A 19,368-nucleotide genomic window follows, 5' to 3' on the forward strand; every position below is an offset into this window, starting at 1 on the left:
TGTTTTTTTGTTCTGCTACTTGCTCTATCACTCAATGTATCAGAGACCTCCTTCCATGTCAGTAAATACAATTGTACTTATTTCAAACTTTTTAACAGCTGTGTCATTATGCAAGCATGGATATTCCATAATTCTTGAAATCAATAGCCTCATTGAAGGACAGTACTTAATTTTTAGTTATTTAATTCCATTTAGGTCATTAGTCTTTTTTTAAATGTCATATTTGAGAAGGTTTCACATTGCTTGAGGATGAATTAAAAACAAGATGCCACCTTTGCCACTTCAAAGTTTCATTAGGAAAGACTCAAAAATCATATATAACAATCTCTATAATAAATCATTTTCAGTTAACATATAATAAAAATATAAAGAGCATGAAGAAAAGAAGACAGCATTACAAAAAAAAACCCCAAACAACAACCAAAAAACTGTGTCCCACCCCCACCCCCCCACAAAGAAAATTGAAAGTAGCAACTACTTTTGATCAACATCAGGAACAACCCATAATTAACTAACAGGGCTAAGTACAATTCTTGCACTAGAATGCTAAATTTCTTACACTATAATGTCAAAAAAAATTATTTTCACTACTGTGGTGTTCAATAACAAAATAATAATTTTTTAATTTTAATAAAATTTCATTAAAAAATGAAAGACCTGATAAATGCTTCATTCTTATTTTTAGAAAAGTTCACGATAATATTCAGCTTTGGCCAAATTCTTATTCTGACACTTGGCCATTCTGCATTTAGCCAGAAAACTCAGGGCACAATTTCTAGATATTCCTAGAGAGGACCGTAATTGCATGGAAAGAGACTGGGAAGGCCAAACCAATCAGATGATGATGGTGTGGAAGGTGATAGTGAAGATGATGGTAACAGGTGAAATTTACACAGCACTCTCTATGTCAAACACTATTTCTAAGTTCTTTATATAGTTTAACTCATTTAATCCTCACACCAATCCTATGAGGTGGGAACATTATTATCTCTACAGATGAGGAAACTAAGGAATAGTGAGGCTTGGTAACTTGCCAAGGGTCACACAGCTGGAAAGGGGCAGCGCTGGGATGCGCTGGGATTGGCGCCCACACAGTCAGCTCCAGAGTCAACTCTTAGCCACCTCTAGCAACAGAGTAACAGTGGCACTCCTGTGAGGAGGCAGTGCCAAAGGATGGAGAGCCTAACCGAAAGGTGGCTTCTGCTTTTATACTCCAAACACTTTTACAGAGTTCAACATTTTTCAGTATTTCCCTGTATTACTTGAAAAAAAATTTGATACTTTACTTATGAATTTTATTTACATAAGCCAAATTACTAAGCTAAAATAAAATTTCATTTTATACTAAAAAAATTACAATAAGCATAGATTTTAATCAGGCCTTTCCTTCATTTATCAAAACCTACAAACTTTTAATGGCAGTGTCATCTGAGGCAAGGAGACATGCTGCGTCAGTTCACATTATTAAACCGAGGACTTGGTAGGTATATACATGAGAAATTAATTGCGATTCCTTAAAAAAAAAAAGTTAGAATATCATTTCCATAGAAGTAGAATTCCAAGGGAAAGGCACATCTCTCTTCCTCTCAGTAAGGATTAGAGTTATCATCAATTTTAGCCTAAAGCAGAGTATGCAAATTCAAATACTTACCAGGAAGAGTCAGGACATGCTCATCTAAAGAGGACAGTGCTACCCAGCCAACTATTGCCATCTAGAACTATTGACCTAGTATAATCAAATCATCTAATTTTTCAAGAGAAGCCAGAAATACAGATTTTTACATTAAATTTTCTGGATTTAAACTAAAATTTCCCAAAAATATCATATTAAAAAAACAAAACCAAAAACATTTGCAGCCCTAATTTAGCCAGTGGGGTCATCAGTTTACAACCTATAGTTTATAGAGGCACCTTATTAATGTTTCATCTAAAAAGACCAAAACTACAGTTTTCTCAGAAGTTGGAATATTTCCTCACAAATTCAATCTGCATCTCAGAAGCCTCTAGGCTTGTAAAGAATTTCAGATGCTTCACTATTGATTCTCATTAATCTACAAATCTTGCTAAAATATTTGCCCGACAGCTAACAGCAATCCCAGCACTCGTACCAACCATACCTCTGCCTCATGGCTAGGTAGCGGACGTCCAGGCAGCCCTTAACTACAAGGCCATAATCCTGCAGAAGCTTGCTGGCATCTTCTGAACATCCAACTCCAACTTTTAAAATAGTGCCATCTGCCAAAATGTTCAATAACGTTTTTGGTAGTGTTTTTCCTCCACAGATCAGCTTGGGCAAGCGAACCAAGACACAGAAGCCACTTGGGGAGGCCATTTGAAGGAGTGACAGAGGACTGGCTTTGCCTTCCAAATTCACCTGCAACAGAGGAAAAAAACAGTTAACACCCTAGCACAGCACTAAGGACAACATGAAATTGGCAAAAAGCAAGTTTCAGAGATACACCCTCACCTTCCCACAAGGAGCAGCTGACCGGATTTTGGTTCAAATCTAAGGATCAGCCTGTGCTAACAAATGCAATGTACTCTGAAGCAGCAACTTAAACAAAGGTTACTGAGGGCCGAAACTCCAGGGCGTGCAATATGAGCAGTCCATAAATAGTGACCAGCTGACACAGAGGAGCGCTGGGACTCGTTGGCAGAGTCATGTAAAACATACAGGTTCTAAAAGGCTAAGGAAAAAAACAAACAAAAAAACCCAAAAACGCTAAGGAGCAGAGTGCCAAATGATAAACATACTCTTTTATTATCCAGACTCTAATGTACATGCCATTGACTTGACTCATTTACCTTATCATCACTGCCTCAAGATCCGATTTTTAAGAAGAGGTAGGAAATACAATACTATTATAAATAAGTGGTACCTGCCGATATAATAAATCCTGGTAGCACAAAGTGCTTTCTCAGCATCTTATGTCGTTTATAAAAGAAAAAGAAAAATGTATACTGAGCATAAGCTAGGATGCTTATATCTTAAGGATTGAAAATAACTTTATATATTAACTGTTCTAGCTTTAATCTTTTTGAGGTAATAGATAAGTTGTAGAAAATGCTAAAAACTAAGGAAGTTATTCCCAGAAAAATTAACACAAAATTCACATGAATTAAAGGCTCTGTAAAGCTATCCATGGACACCAGACTAAGTATGTGATAAATTCCAATCCTCATAGTTTTCAGGAGAGGAAATCTAAGGTCTACAGGTGAAGCAGTTTGCCTCAACATGAAGAGATAATGGCAAAATCAGGACCAGAACCTACATTTCCCAATCTTTAGAACAGTTGTTCTCAACCAAGATGTTTGTACCTCACCCTCAGGATTTTTGGCCATGCCAGGAGAAAGTTTTGGTTGTCACACCTTGGGGAAGAGTGCATTGGTATCTAGCAGTTAGAGGCCAGACTGCTGCTAAACAGCCTCAAGGTACAGGATGGCCCCTCACAACAAAGAATCTGTCCACAGCGTGAACAGTGGGCACCCTGCCTGTTCTAGGCAGTGCGGTTCTCTCACTACCACAGTATCAGCGTGCTAGGCATTGCACTCGGTGCCACCGTGAACGTAAAGTTATACAAGAAATGGAACATGCCTTAAGGATTACAGCCGTACAAGTGGAGTACAGTGCACACAAACTCACATCCTCAGAAATCGCGTGGTAAATACCAAAGGAGTGGTCCAAACAAAGTGTTACAAGTCATCAGGGGAGGGCTATTTCATTATGGAGTGAGTAAAATCACAGAGAGGAAATAGTCAAGATTACAAAGAACTGCTGTTAAAGACAAAATTCAGGAGGGCCCTTTGCCCTCGACTTCAACTTCAGTGCTAAGTAAAAGCCATGGTTTAATTCACAAAAGCCTTAGGATTTCCCTTCTCAGGCACTGCTTTGTTATCAGTGAGGGCTATTTCCGTATCCTCAAATTGAAGTATGCCAGCTTGATCTCTAATGTGTCTATTTCTTGGGGCTCAGCCAAGGTCAGAAAGACCTAAAAGAAACTGAATACTGGGTCCTCTTCTATAATTCATCCGATTGTGGCCAAATTGCCTTTTTTATTAATGAGTAATTCCCTCCCTCTGTAATACCAGCTTTCTCTAGGAAAAAGCTATAAATCTCCACTTCTAATATTTAGCACTGCTAATTTGACATAATACTGCAAATACCTAAGGCTGGATCTTTGTACATCTTTTCAATCAGGTTCCACTGTATAAAATACATTAAGTAAATACATAGGTGGACAGATACAGTAAGTTGTCTTTTTAATACTGTTTCTGGATTGTGTTTAAGGCCTAATGTATTATAATTAAGGTTTTGCCACTGGAAATCCAAGTGTTTATGATTCCAATAGGGACCAAATTTATAGTGAATGTATAACTGGAAGAATAATACTTGGAGCAGAGTCAACTTGGTTTAGGGGTGGTCAGTCAGCTCAGGTGGTTAGAGTGTGGTGCTAATAACATCAAGGTTGCCAGTTTGATCCCTGCTATGGGCCACTGTGAGCTGCGCCTTCCTTAAAAAAAATAAAATAATAGATATCTAGTCTTTATTTCTCATATTTTCCCCTTTTGCTTTCTAATGTTTGTTTCCCTTGATATCACTTACTATTTATGGAAAACAATGGAACCCTTGGCTTACCAATGTTATGTATAATAGGGAAAAAAAATGACGTTTTAATTTCATTAGAATTATTTAATCCAGTAGTTTCTGATTTTTTTTTTCTTTTGATCAGTCAACTCATATAAAAAATGTTTGGGACATACACAATATATATGCATATGTGTTTATAAATTATATACATGTAGTACTATACTAATGTGTTATACACATTATTAAATATACACAAAAGTAAAAATTTTAAATGAATGATGCCATCAATCATTCTAGACAAAATTTCTAACACTTTTTTCCATATTTCAGTGATTTACTTAGAGAACATTGGTTTGGAGATCCTCCGAGGGCCAGTGGAAAATCCATTTTAACTTCAGAAATCTTTTTTTTTTAAATAGAGCATTGCATATTTATTGTAGAAAACATACAATTATACAAAAAGAAAAATCATATCAAAACTCCACAACCCAGAAATAACCACTGTTAACATTCCACATTTTTTTCTTCCAGATTTTATTTCTTTGTATTTAAAAATATTTGTATTTTTACCTATTTGGGATTATATGCTATGTAGTATATTTTAATTTTTATATTTTATTTTCTCTATTACATTTTCTGTATGTGATACATAAAAGTGATATGACTTGTATGTAATTTACAAAGCATAAATAATATAATGAACACCTATGAAATTAATCTTTATGTAGGATTCCTAAAAGTCCAGAGCTGATAAAATTTTCTGGAAAAGCAACTGATTCTTTAAATAGCCCCACGATGGCAGTAAAGAGTAAAGAATGATCTGGTACCATGTTCTGGGCTCACACAGGTTAACTAGTGAGCATCCCTAGTCCGTGGTGTTTGTATATCAGTTAAATTTAGCCCATAGCTTTGAGACAGGAATTAGCTTGTCCTATCCAAGTGACAAAAGGAAGGCCCAATGAGGCTGGAAAGTAGGAAGAAGAATGGGAAGAGAACAGATGGACACAACATCAGGTATTGAGAGAGGCCAGAGCATGTAAGTCCTTAAGAACATGTAAGTAATTAAGACATCTCGGTTTTATTTGAAGCAATGGAAGGGTTTTAAGCAGAGGACTGACACGACCTGATTTACATTTTTGAAAGATCACTTTGGTTACTACATGGGGAAGGGACTGTAGGAGCACAAGAGTCCAAGCAAAGAGTCAGGAGGCTATTGCAAAGGTTCAGATGAGAGATACTTGAGGCTTGGACTAGGGAGGAAGTAGAAATGCAGAGAAGTAGATGGATGCAAAATCTATTTTAGAGATAGCACTGGTAATACTTCCTAAGTGGTAATAGAAGGAAAAGCGAGTGGACCTCAGATAATCCTGAAGCCTGGGCCTGCAGAAGGATACTCTTGGGAAAATGACCCTCACTTCATTCAATATTTATTGTACCAATTATTTGCTCCTGTTAAGCAAGGACGTCCATAGCCAGAAACTCCAGAAAAAAAATCAGGCCTTAGTCAGGGGCCAGAAACATATTTAACATCCATCCCTACATCCCCAGGAGAAAGGCAAAATAATAGCTTCTAAAAAAAAATGTCAGCATCCTCATTTTGTACAGGTGACTCATCCATAGTTGTATATCACCATAGGTAACTCAGGAGCATCTGGAAACTCATACCTCTTTCTGGTAGCATGCTGTGTTATTTCCTGGTTTCTATAACCACTTCTTTGAATTTCCATATATTTTGCAATTAAAGACACTTAATATACTATAACTATTAGGTTGGTGCAAGAGTAATTGCAGTTTTTGCAATTATTTTTAATCTTCAAAACCGCAATTACTTTTGCACCAACATAATACCTATTTGTGTCTAGACTTTCAATCATATCACTTCTGTTTGAAAACCCTTAGGTGGGAGGATATCTCCCTGATTTAAATCTTAAAGGTGGAGAAGACTAGGGGTAATACAGGTTTGGGAAGAAAAATCAAGAGTTCTGTTAAGAACATGTTACATCTGAGATGACTATTGGACATTCAAGGGGACATGTCAAGTAGGCCGGTGGATATTAAAGGCTGAAGTTCTACTTTTGAGAGTCATCAGCATATCAATTATATTTAAAACTATAAAATTAGATGAGATCACAAAAATTAAAAATAGAACTATCAGATGATCCAGCAATTCCACTTCTGGGTATTTATCCAAAGAAAATGAAAACACTAATTCGAAAAGATACATGCACCCCTATGTTCATTGCAGCATTATTTACAATAGCCAAGATATGGAAGCAAGGTGTCCATTAGCAGATGAATAGATAAAGAAGATGCCACAACACACACACACACACACACACACACACACACACACACACACACAAAGGAATATTAGTCAACAATAAACAAGAATAAAATCTTGCTGTTTGCGCCAACAGGGATGAACCTAAATAGTATTATGCTGAGTGAAATAAGTCAGACAGAGAACGACAAACACTGTATGATTTCACTTATATGTGGAATCTAAAAAATAACAACAACGACCAAAAAAACGATAAAACATAAACAGACTCACAGATACAGAGAATAAACCGATGGTTGCCAAAAGTGGGGGAAGGAGTTGGGGGATGGGTGAAAAATGTGAAGGGGAATAAGACATACAAATCCACTTATAAAATAAATAAGCCACAGAGATGTAAGGTACAGCACAGGGAATATAGTCAATAATATCATAACTGTGCATGATGACATCATAAGGTACATAAATATTGAGTCATTATGTTGTACACCTGAAACTCATATAATATTGTAGACCAATTAAACTTTAATTAAAAAAAATTTTTTTTAAACTGGTTCTCCAAAAAAAATAAATGAGATCACTTAGGAAAAAGAATGTAGATTACAGGATATAAATTAGTGGTCCATGGACCCATCTGCTGACCCATTGAAATGTTTACTTTTTGGTTTTTTGTCTCCATATATTTAAAAACTTGTGCCAGAATTTTGAAATTAGTGGAATTCACATTTTAAAATGTCTATATTCCAAGTTCTCCTTAAAGAACTGAACAATCTGGCAATACTTGGCTTGAACTGTATAGCAGCTTCCCCACTTATATAAGGTATGAATTCTCTAATTCACCGTAACATCTTCTCAACACTGAAGCCAACTGTCATTTTCCATGTATCATGGTATTTGTACACCACTATTTTTCTAGTACAAAGAAGTATTTATCAGGATCCGTGTCTCTATCAAAACTAGGGAAATGAAAGATAGACCATAGAGGCCTATGTTTAAAGACTAAAAGGGAGGAAGCATATTTCTTTATGAAACTTAAGAATATTCCTGTGCATTCAAAAATGTAATCATTCTACATATTCACTTACATTTCCTGTCTGGACTTTGCACGCATCTTAGTTTGTGATCCCCGAGGTAGATGGAGAAGAAACCGAGCCTGAGGCATGCCAACATTTAGATGTCAGGTAAAAGGGGGATCAGAAAGAGAAAAAGAGGAAAGAACATTAAGATAGGAGATAGGAAAGTGTGAGGGCATGAAAGCCAAGAAGAGAATGTCTTGTGTAGGGACTGGGCAGACGCTTTTGAGAGCTAGAATGAGTCCAAATAAGTGTCCACTGGATCGGAAAACAAGAAAGCCATCAACTTGATTAGTTTTAGTGGAGTAGTATGGTAGGGTGTCAGATGAAAATAGGTTGAAGAATAAATAGAGAACAGCAAATTGTACCCAAGCAACTAGAAGAAAATAAATAACAGAGAAAGAGCAGAAATCAATGAAATAGAGCCTACACAATAAAGAAGATCAACAAAGCCAGACGTTAGTTATTTGAAAAGACTAATAAAATTGATAAACCCATGGAAAGAGTAATCAAGAAAAAAAGAGAGAAGCACAAATAAGCAAGAATGTCAAGAATGAAAAAGAAGCCATCCCTACATATTCATCAGACAGAGGGAAAAAACTGGAAGATATCATAAATAAGTTTATGCCTATAATTTAAAATTTTGAGAAACCAGATTAAGATGAAAAATGTAATTTATCAAAACAGACATGAAGAAACATAAAATATGAATAGCCCAGAAACTGTATTTTGTATCCAGAATTCAAAACTTCCCTTAAAAGAACACTCCAGATGGCTTCACTAGGAGATTCTAATCAAACATTTAAGGAAAAAAGAATGACAATCTTACATAAACTGTTCCAGAGAACACAAAAATAAGTAATAGCTCTAACTCATGAGGCCAGCATAACTTTTTAATCAAAATCTGACAAGGTGATTTTTAGAAAGGAAAATGATGAGCCAATATCACTCACAAACACAGATTTTTTTTTAATCTTCTAAAAATCATTAGGAAAATGAATTCAGCAATGTATAAAAAGAATAAAACATCATGACAAAATTGGATTTATTCTAGGAATTCAAAAATCAGTGTATTTTGGGGCAGCCGGATGGCTCAGTTGGTTAGAGCTCAAGCTCTGAACAACAGGGTTGCCAGTTTGATTTCCACATGGGCCAGAGAGCTGCACCTTCCACAACTAGTTTGAAGACAACAAACTGACGCTGAGCTTCTGGAGGGGCGGTTGGATGGCTCAGTTGGTTAGAGCGCGAACTCTCAACAACAAGGTTGCCGGTTCAATGCCCGCATGGGATGGTGGGCTGTGCCCCCTGCAACTAAAGATTGAAAATGGCAACTGGACTTGGAGCTGAGCTGTGCCCTCCACAACTAGACTGAAGGACAATGACTTGGAGCAGAGGGGCCCTGGAGAAACACACTGTTCCCCAATATTCCCCAATAAAAAATAAATTTAAAAAAAATCAATGTATTTCACAACAGAATAAAGGAGAAAAACTACATAGTCATCTCAAGAAATGCAGAAAAAGCACTTGATAAAATTCAACAACCATTTATGATTTTTTTAAAAATCTCTTAACAAACCAAGAATAGAACTGAATGCATTTAATCTGGTAAAGGGATCTACAAACTAACCTATTGCCGATATATTCAATATGAAAATGTTGAAAGTTATCATTTTGAGACAGTGAAAGAGGCAGAGGGGCCTACTACTACCGGTATCGCCACTTCTAATGAGCTCTATATTGTGATCCTAGCCAGTACATCAAGACAAGAAAAGAAATAAAAATTGTAAAGACTGGAAAGAAATAAAATTGTTATTTCACAGATGATACAATAGTGTACATAGATATCCAAAAGAATCTACAAGTAATTAGAATTAATAAGTGAGTTTAGTAAGGCTTAATATAAGAGAAATATATAAAAACCAATTGCATTTCTATATATTAGAAACACAAATATTTTTAAGATTTCATTTATCATAGAATGAAAAATCACAGAAACTGTAAATCCATTAAGAATAATTAAAGATCTAAATAAATATTCTTAGATTAGAAAACTCAATATTGTAAAGAAGTCAATTCCCCACAAACTGATTTATTGATTCAATGCAATATTAATCAAACATCAAGAATTTTTTTTTGTCGATTCTAAAATTCCTGATTCTAAAATGTATAAGGAAATGCAAAGGACCAAGAATATTCAAGACATTCTAGAAAAAGAACAAGATGGCAAATCTTGCTGTCCCAGATATCAACAGTCATTATAAAACAACAGTACCTAAGACAGTTTGTAATCATTAGTGTAAGAATAGAAAAATAGACCATGGCAGAGTCCAGAAACAGATCTACTCATATACAGACTCTTGTTCTATTGTAAAGCAGCATTGCAAAGCAGTGAGAAAAGGTTTATCTTTTCAATTCATGGTGCTAGGATAACTGGATATCAATATGGGAGGGAAAAAAAATGAAACTTAACCCTACCTCACATCACACACACACACAATTCCAGGAGAACTGTAAATCTAATGTACAAGGTTAAAACCACAAAACTCCAAGAAAATAATATAGGAAAATATCTTCATGACTAGGGGTAGGATAAGACTTGTTAAACTACACTATATTGATCTTCTGATCATCAAAAGATAACCTTAAAAGAATGTAAAGGCAATTCACAGAATAGGAGAAGACATACACGATATACATTTAACTCACAAAGGGTTCATATCCACAATATATAAAGAACTCCTACAAATCAGTAAGAAAAAGACAACTCAATAGAAAAAGAGGCAAGAGACTTAAATAGGTACTCCATAAAAGAACATATCTAAATTACCAAGAAAATATAGAAAAGATGCTCATCTCATTAGTAATCAGGAATACGCAAATTAAAACTACAATGAAAAATTACTACACCCATCAGAATGACTAAAATTTCAAAATCTAACAGTACTGATGAAGATGCAAGAGAAAGGCAATTTTCATATAGTCTTGGTGGGAGGTTAAATTAGTAGAATCACTTCTGAAAACAGGTGGAAACAATGAGTATGCATACTCATGCACTACTGATGAGAGGGTAAATTGGTTAGAATCACCTTGGAAATAGTTTGGCATTATCTATAAAAGTTAAAGATATATATACAAACTTGACCCAGGATTCCACTCATAGATACACATGCCCAATAATAATGAGTGCATATATTCATTGCAGCATTCTTCGTAAGAGCCCCAAACTGTAAACAACCCAAATGTCCATCAATATTAGAAGAGATGAATAAATTGGGCTATACGAGTATTTATACAATGGACATGGCAATGAATCATAAAAAGAATACATACTTGATGATTTTTCATTTACATTAAATTTAAAAGCAGGCAAAAGTAAATTATAGTACATACTTGAGCAGTAAAAGTATAAAGAAAAACACGAAAGTAAATATCGTGAAATCAGGATAATAGCAACCTTTGGTGAGGGGGAGACAATGATTACAAGGGGAGCTTCTGGGCTACTAGCAATCTTCTGTTTCTAGATACACAGCTGTTCTCTTTAGATAAATCATTTCGCTGTTTTTGTTTCAGGCATTTTTCTAGATGTGTTTTATTTCACAATAAAAATGATTTTTAAAAAAGACTCAAAGGGCAAGTTAAGCAGCAGATTAGACAAAGCTAAAGAAAGAAAAATGGAACTATAAAGAGACCTGAAGAAATTATGCAGAATAAATCCAGAGAGACTAAGATGTGTTAAATATAAAAGAGCTGACCAGACATGCAGAATAGCATAAACGCTTGAGAGTACCGCTGATCAAATTCCAGCAAGAAAGGAGGAGGAGGAGGAAGAACAGAAGGAGGAAGAAGAGGCAGGGAAGAAGAAGAAACAGAAGAAAACACAAGGCAAAGACAATCTTCAAAGAGAATTTTTAAATTGATAAAAGATACTCATATCCTCATATGCAGATATCTCTCTGAATCCCAAGCTGGAAATACAGAAAGAAGACAAAGCCTGGTTTCATCATGGTGAATTTTAGAACCACAAACTCAAAGAGAAGATCTTAAAAGGAGCTACAAAAAATTAGATTACCTACCATGTTTTCCCAAAAATAAGACCAGCTGGACAATCAGCTCTAATGCATCTTTTGGAGCAAGAATTAATATAAGACCCAGTCTTATTTTACTATAAGACCGAGTCTTATATAATATACTATAAGACTGGGTCTTATATTAATTTTTGCTCCAAAAGATGCATTAGAGCTGACTGTCCGGCTAGGTCTTATTTTCGGGAAACACGGTATAATCAATCAACATTTAGACTGACTTTCAATAGCAAAAGAAGACAATGAAAAACTACCTTGAAAATGATAAGTTGTCAAACTAGAATTTCGCATCCAGCTTTCAAGATCAAGAGCAAAATAAGGACACTTTCAAAACAATAACACTGTTTATTATCAATGAGCCCTCAAGAAATGATCTTCTAAAGTGTGACCTTAAAGAAAATGACCCCAAAGGGTCTGAGATATAAAGAAAGATGAACAAAGATAAAGGTAAACACTTTGGTAAATGTAAACAAATACTGGCTGTAAAACCAGAGCAAACAAAATAACTAAACAAACACACAAATGTAAATGAAAGAGAAAGGGAAACAGAAATGGAAGAACAGTGAAAATAAGGATGGATGACTTTTTTATAAAGTTTTTCTGTGGCAGCAATCGGAGAAATGCAATCACTCCTGAAGCGAGATGTGGCATCCAGCGTGAATTCAATACACATCAAAAGCCAAAATGAGGGTGGGCCCGGTGGCTCAGGCGGTTAGAGCTCCAAGCTCCTAACTCCGAAGGCTGCCGGTTCGATTCCCACATGGGCCAGTGGGCTCTCAACCACAAGGTTGACAGTTCAATTCCTCAAGTCCCGCAAGGGATGGTGGGCAGCACCCCCTGCAACTAAAATTGAACACAGCACCTTGAGCTGAGCTGCCGCTGAGCTCCTGGATGACTCAGTTGGTTGGAGCGCATCCTCTCAACCACAAGGTTGCCGGTTCTACTCCCGCAAGGGATGGTGGGCTGTGCCCCCTGCAACTAGAAAACAGCAACTGAACCTGGAGCTGAGCTGTGCCCTCCACAACTAAGACTGAAAGGACAACAACTTGAAGCTGAATGGCACCCTCCACAACTAAGATTGAAAGGACAACAACTTGACTTGGAAAAAAGGCCTGAAAGTACACACTGTTCCCCAATAAAGTCCTATTCCCCTTCCCCCCCCCAAAAAAGAAAAAAAGCCAAACTGAAGTGGGTTTTGGATTATTTGCTACTTCAAATGTTCCATGCGTCTGCTATAGTAATTAAACATATTATTATTAGGCAACTGCTGTTACGAACTAGTCACTTCAGAACACCCTGTTGTTGCTGCAAATTATATTTCATTTAGTTGAAATAATCAAGGTATTTGGCAAATGTGAATTTTCCTAATCTACTAAAACTCACTGTTTACGAATGTTTTCTATTGTTGTTAGTGTAAATACCTCTAAAATGATATAGAAATTTGTAAAGATTTCTAAAATGATATAATTTCTTATGTAGAATAAAGTAAAGGTGCCCAGTCATTGCCTGATGGCTCAAGGTCATTGGTATAAACAACTACTATTGCTGATATAAGGAAATTCCCTCAGTAGCTAAGGTGTAAGGCCTTGTGTGACTATGAAACTTTTCCCACACTGTCAGGTATTCTCTTCTTGGTCATCATTGTGTTGGCATCTAGTAGTCCCTCCTACCAACCTTGATCCGATTTTGTGGCAGCTATTATGCTTCGGACCTCTTTTCATTGTATTTCCTGGTTCTTGGCTATCTAGAATATTCTAGATATCCACAAGACAAGTATCAGAGATGGCAAGGTATTAAAGTATGCTGAATTAACAAACGAGATACCACTGATTTATTCATATTTTTGGAATATCTTGTTTCAAGGAGATTAAAGTTCACTCTCTGAATCAGAATGACGGAAGAGTAGGCGTGCCATATTATCGTCATCACCACTATGCAACAACTACCCCAAAGTAACAGTCATTAGAAAAATTAACCAGATGGGTTAAGAAAGCCCTCTGCTCAAATGCTGGTTACCAGCTTCATGGCCTCGGGCAAGGAACTAACCGTTTTTATGCTTCCATTTTCTATCTATAAAAGTGAAAATAATAGTATCTCCCTACATAGAATTATTATGAGGATCTAAACTAAATGAAATGATGCAAACAAAACATCATAGTACCTGTCTTGGAGTAAACAATGTTTCAAATTTTAACTTTTTTTATTTTTAATCCAAACTTGTGTCTGGATTAAAATAGACTTTCTTAACTATCTTCTCCATAGCATCCTTATGAAAATATTATTTAAAATATCAACAGTAGCTAGTATTTAATGAGCACTTGCTACATGTTAAAATTGTGCTGAAGACTTTAGAGAGGCTATCTGAATCCTTAGCAAAGCCCTGAGAGGCAGACACCATTCCCCCTGTTATAAACAAGTACACTGAGGTTCAAATTACTTAAGTAGTTTGTCCAAGTTCACAGAAGGATGTGGTGAAAATAAAACTCATATAGATCTGACTCCAGAAGCTACGATTACAAGCACTCCCCTATCCTGAGAAGAGAGGCAATTTCTCCAGCTAAAATCTGCTTATAAGCAAGTTGAGAACAAGCTACTTCTCCTTTAATCTTAGCCTCTACCTGACTCGTCAAGGTCCCTAGCTGGAAAAGCAGAAAATATTTGTTTTATGTTTGCTTGTTAACTTACCCACTCACAGTCAATTCCCAGTACTGGAAAATCTTCTAACTGACTCCTAAGTAAGGGCTCGATTTGATCCCACTCTGCCTCCTGAGACACAGTCACCACCTTTGCTTCACGGATCCTCTCCTGCCACGAGGCTCTGGAAACACTGGAGTGTAGCTGGTCTTCTTCTGGAAGGGGCAGCTCTCTCCTGCCTGGAGCTTGCTGCTGCTGCTGCCACTGCTGGGTCCCTTGGCTCGTTTTTCTCCTCCGGCGCTGGATGCCTTTCCATAGGACAAACCCTCCCACAGCCACACCAAGAAGGGTGGTCACTGTCAAAGCCACTAAGTGTCTGGACATCTTCAACTCTGCTGCTGTTTAGGAACGCATATCACTAATCCCACAATCTGCAAAACAAATGGCAACAACATATTTACATACAAAATTTAAACCTATATGGAAACAAATTTTGCCCTAGAAAGTGTTCCATTTACATCCATGTTCCTACAAACTAAAAAATAATGGCTATAAAATGCCACATGAAACAGTGACATTTTAATTTTTTCACTTTTGTACATTCCATACTCCATCTCTACTTGCATTCAGGGCTCTCTTAATCATATAAAATTGTATCAAGGATAACAGAATAAACTAGACTCTCACTTCCATTTACTGCTATATTAGTGAGTAAATTTTAGTTAATGGATCTTCTTCAAGGTGTTTGCACTTTAAGCCTTCAATCTCTAATAGGTGAATGGAAACTTCTGCTTTTCAATAAAAATCTAATCATCAGCAAATTGGTGATGACATTTTTTTTTTTTAACTTTTCTGGAAGGTGTGGGCTGTGGGAGACAAAGCAAACAGGCTTGCGTAAACATGGGTTGTCTTGCTCCAGAAGTCTCAGTAGTTCTCCATAAAAACAGACCCAGATATTTAGGGTAAACTAGGGCCGTACAAAAGGGAAGCTAGGACTGGAAAAGAAAAATGAAAGAACAGAACCTAAACGGAGATCCAAGATGCTCAGGAGGAAGTTGAAAACTGAAATGTCTACAAGGTCAAGACAGGATAACATAAAAAAGTGAAGCAAGCCAAGCAAAAGAAAAGGGACACAGATGCCCTGTTAAATACAGATGTGTTACATAATGATGTTTTAGTCAATGACAAACTGCATATACAACAGTGGTCCCATACACAGTCCATTACAATGGAACTGAAAAATCCCTATCACTTAGTGACGTTGTAGCTGTCGTAATGTCATTACTCACGTTATTTGTGGTGATGCTGGTGTAAACAAACCTACTGCAACACCAGTCAAATAAAAGTATAGCACATACAGCCATGTACAGGATATAATACTTGATAATGATAATAAACAACTAAGTTACTGGTTTATGTATTTACTATATTGTGGTTTTTATTGTTATTTTAGAGCGTACAATTCAAGGGCCCTTTCTATGGTAATCCTGACAGACCTCTCTATCTGGTTTCTGACCTGGTTGGTCCCTACCTGAATACATCTAGGGACAGAGTTCATTACCTTAAGAGATAGCTTTTGCTGAAAAGTTCTTGCATTCTGTAAAAGTTCGCTACATAGAAATCGCTCTCTTTGATGTTCAGTCTGGTCTCTGAAATAACAAAAGTGTTTACTCCTTCCTGAGAGCTTGTGAAATATGTGAAAATAGCTCTTAGTACATTCTACTTAACCCAACCGGTCTTCCTGTGACCTAGTTTATAGACCACTCACCATTGCCTACATCTTTCTGAACAGCCCCAAGTTTGTTAATGCATCTCTTAAACTGTGACACTCAGGTCTGTATTCAGTACTTGAGACATGGTCTAATGGGTGTGGGTTACATGACACTATTACTTATTTTACCTATACTTTATGAATGCCTTATGAAAGAAGTTTTTGAGTAGTAGAATCACACTGATGGGTCATAGAAAACGTGTGGTAAATTAAAGTTCACTGATACCAAATCAAGTTCCCCGTTTTACAGATTTGAAATTTATATTTTGCACTTAAATCTAAAACTTTACTTTTCTTTCTTCTAAGTTTCATCTAATTTATTTCAGACAAATGTTGCATTCTTTGAGACCAATTTGCACCTTGACTGTGTCTCCCTTCTCAATTTAAACATGATGTTGTATAGAAAAGTGAAATTTTGTTTTCAAAGAAAATAACGTATTCTAACGTGTTTTTATTAAATCATTTTAAAATTTCTTTTTGCATATCATACTATCTCCACATTTAATAATATTAAAATAAGGTTAAATCAAATAACTTTAAAAAGCCCCAAAGTATTGATTTGCTTCCATTGAGAGGGGTTCCTTCAGACACGAAGTTTCCAGGCACACAGTCAGGTCCCTGATTTATTCTTTATTGTGTGCGGCCTGTGTAAAAGAAAGGCTTCAGAAAAATTGCAGGAGCAATCGGCGTACCTCCATATGAAGGAATTATTGGCAGTATTTAAAACATGTAATTCATTTTTTATTTGGAGAGGTTTTGTGTGGGTTTTTTCCCAGCCAAAGGATTGATTCAGCAAACAGGTAAGTAGCACTTTCAATAAGCCAGACATTATACTAGATTCTGGCTAAAAAGAGTTAAAAGGCACAATCTACTTTAAAAAATTTAGAATTTAGAACAGGAGGAATACGTGTAACGAACAAGTTCCAATAGAAGGAGATAAAACCAACACAGAAGCACACACAAGTACAGGGATGGCAAAGAGGAAAGAGTGGGGGTATTATTAAAAGCAACACTTGCTGAGAGAAATGATACCTGAGATTGATACTGGTAGTGAAAACTCAGCAAAAGTTCTCCAGGTACACAGGACAGATAGGAGAAGGGCATCCCAGGCAGAGAAATGTATGTGCAAGGATACAAAAAGCATGAAGCATCACGGTATAGGTGACAAAGCTCAAGCAAATTGAACATGTACACGTACTGTAAGAGTAAAATACTTACCGAATTTTGAAGACTTATTAAGAAAAAATGTAAAGATGTCTCATTAATAATTTCCATATTGATTTTTTTAAGGTGACCTTTTCTTATTGTACTAAAACATATAGAACACAAAATCTACTATTTTAACCATTTTTAAGTATAAATTCAGTGGCATTAACTATATTCATAATGTTGTGTAACTATCACCATTATCCATTTCCAGAACTTCTTTACCATTCCAAACAGAAACTCTGTACCCATTAAACAACAATCTCCCACTGTCCCCTCCTCCAAACCCCTGGTAACCTGCATTATACTTTCTATCTCTATGAATTCCATATTCGTTTTTTATATCTATGTTGAAATGATATTTTGGATATAAGGGTTAAATAAAACATGTTATTAAAATTAAGTTCACCTTGTTTCTTTTTATATTTTTAATGTGGCTACTAGAAGACTCTAAGTTATTTATGGGGCTCCCATATTTCTATTGGACAGTGCTATGCTAGAGCATAGTGTGCAAGTAAGATGACGCCAGAATGAGGAGACACAGGTCAAGTCATAAGGGGCCCTCCATCACCCTTAAGGTAAAACGCTCTAGGTAATAGAGCTATTAGCAGACTGATAGAGGGAGTAACAGGATCAGACTCATATTTCAAAGAGCACCATGATGGCAGTGTGGGTGCTACACTGGAGGAGGGCAAGGCTAGAGGCAGGAGACCTGTGAGAAGACTCAGAATAGTAGAGCCAAGATGGGAAAAAGATCCAAATCAGGGCAAAAGAAGGCAGAATGGAAAAGAACCACAGATCCTAACAGAATGGCTATTTTTTATTTCAAAACTACATAAAACCACAACCACATATACACCTATGTATAATCTCAACAAGAAATGTGCAAAATCAATATGAAGAAAAATAGAAAACTTTACTGAAGATATAGAAGACTGGAAGAGCAGCAATATATTATAGCAGCTATCACTTACAGGGCACGCACGCATCGTGTGCCAGGCACTTTACATGTATATATACTCATGTATACATTATTTATTTAATCCTTTAAACAACCCTTTGCAGAAGGTACTATAATTACCCTATTTTTTAATAAAGAGAAGGTTGTTTTACAGAATTACTCAAAATAATATATAAATTCAATGCGAACTTAATTTTTAAAAACTGAATTGACCATAAAGAAAGTGAAAAGACAACCCACAGGACGGGAAAAAATATGTGCAAATCATATATCTGGTAAGGACATGTATCTAGCATATATAAATAACTATTACAACTCAATAATAAAAAGGTAAATAAACCAATTAAAAATGGGCAAGGATCTGAACAGGTATTTCTTCAAAGAAGACATACAAATGGCCAATAAGCACATGAAAAGATGCTCAACATCATTAGCTATTAGGGAAATGAAATCAAAACCACAATGAGATATCACTTCACACCCTCTAGGATGGCTCTAATCAAAAAGGCAGATAATAAGTTCTGGCAATAATATAGAGAAATTAGAACTCTCATACATTGCTAGTGGAAATGTATAATAATGCAACTGCATTGGAAAACACTCTGGCAATTCCCCAGATGACTAAACATAGAGTTGCCATATGACCCAGCAATTATACTCTTAGGTATATACCCAAGAGGAATGAAAACATATGTCCACACAAAAGTTCACAGCAGCATTATTCATAATAGCCAAAAAGTAGAAACAACCCAAATGTCTATCAGCTGAGTAGTGG

General features: G+C 36.1%; 1 protein-coding gene across 3 annotated transcripts in view; it reads right to left on the minus strand.

The window, feature by feature from the left end:
* The window catches only part of EXD2 (exonuclease 3'-5' domain containing 2), a 56,152-nt gene that overhangs the window by 11,771 nt on the left and 25,013 nt on the right, over positions 1 to 19,368 (minus strand). For 2 of the 3 annotated variants that reach the window (XM_019733490.2, XM_019733488.2), the window contains exons 2-3: positions 14,707 to 15,086; positions 2,118 to 2,374 (exon numbers count right to left, since the gene is read on the minus strand). In XM_019733490.2, the coding sequence (XP_019589049.2) occupies positions 2,118 to 2,374; positions 14,707 to 15,039 (590 nt within the window). In that variant the 5' untranslated portion in view covers positions 15,040 to 15,086. Of the gene's footprint in view, positions 1 to 2,117; positions 2,375 to 14,706; positions 15,087 to 16,216; positions 16,305 to 19,368 lie in introns of those variants that run through there. The other variant, XM_019733489.2, reaches the window with a different exon arrangement.

Source organism: Rhinolophus sinicus, linkage group LG03 (assembly GCF_036562045.2).
Source record: "Rhinolophus sinicus isolate RSC01 linkage group LG03, ASM3656204v1, whole genome shotgun sequence".
Classification (NCBI taxonomy): domain Eukaryota; kingdom Metazoa; phylum Chordata; class Mammalia; order Chiroptera; family Rhinolophidae; genus Rhinolophus; species Rhinolophus sinicus.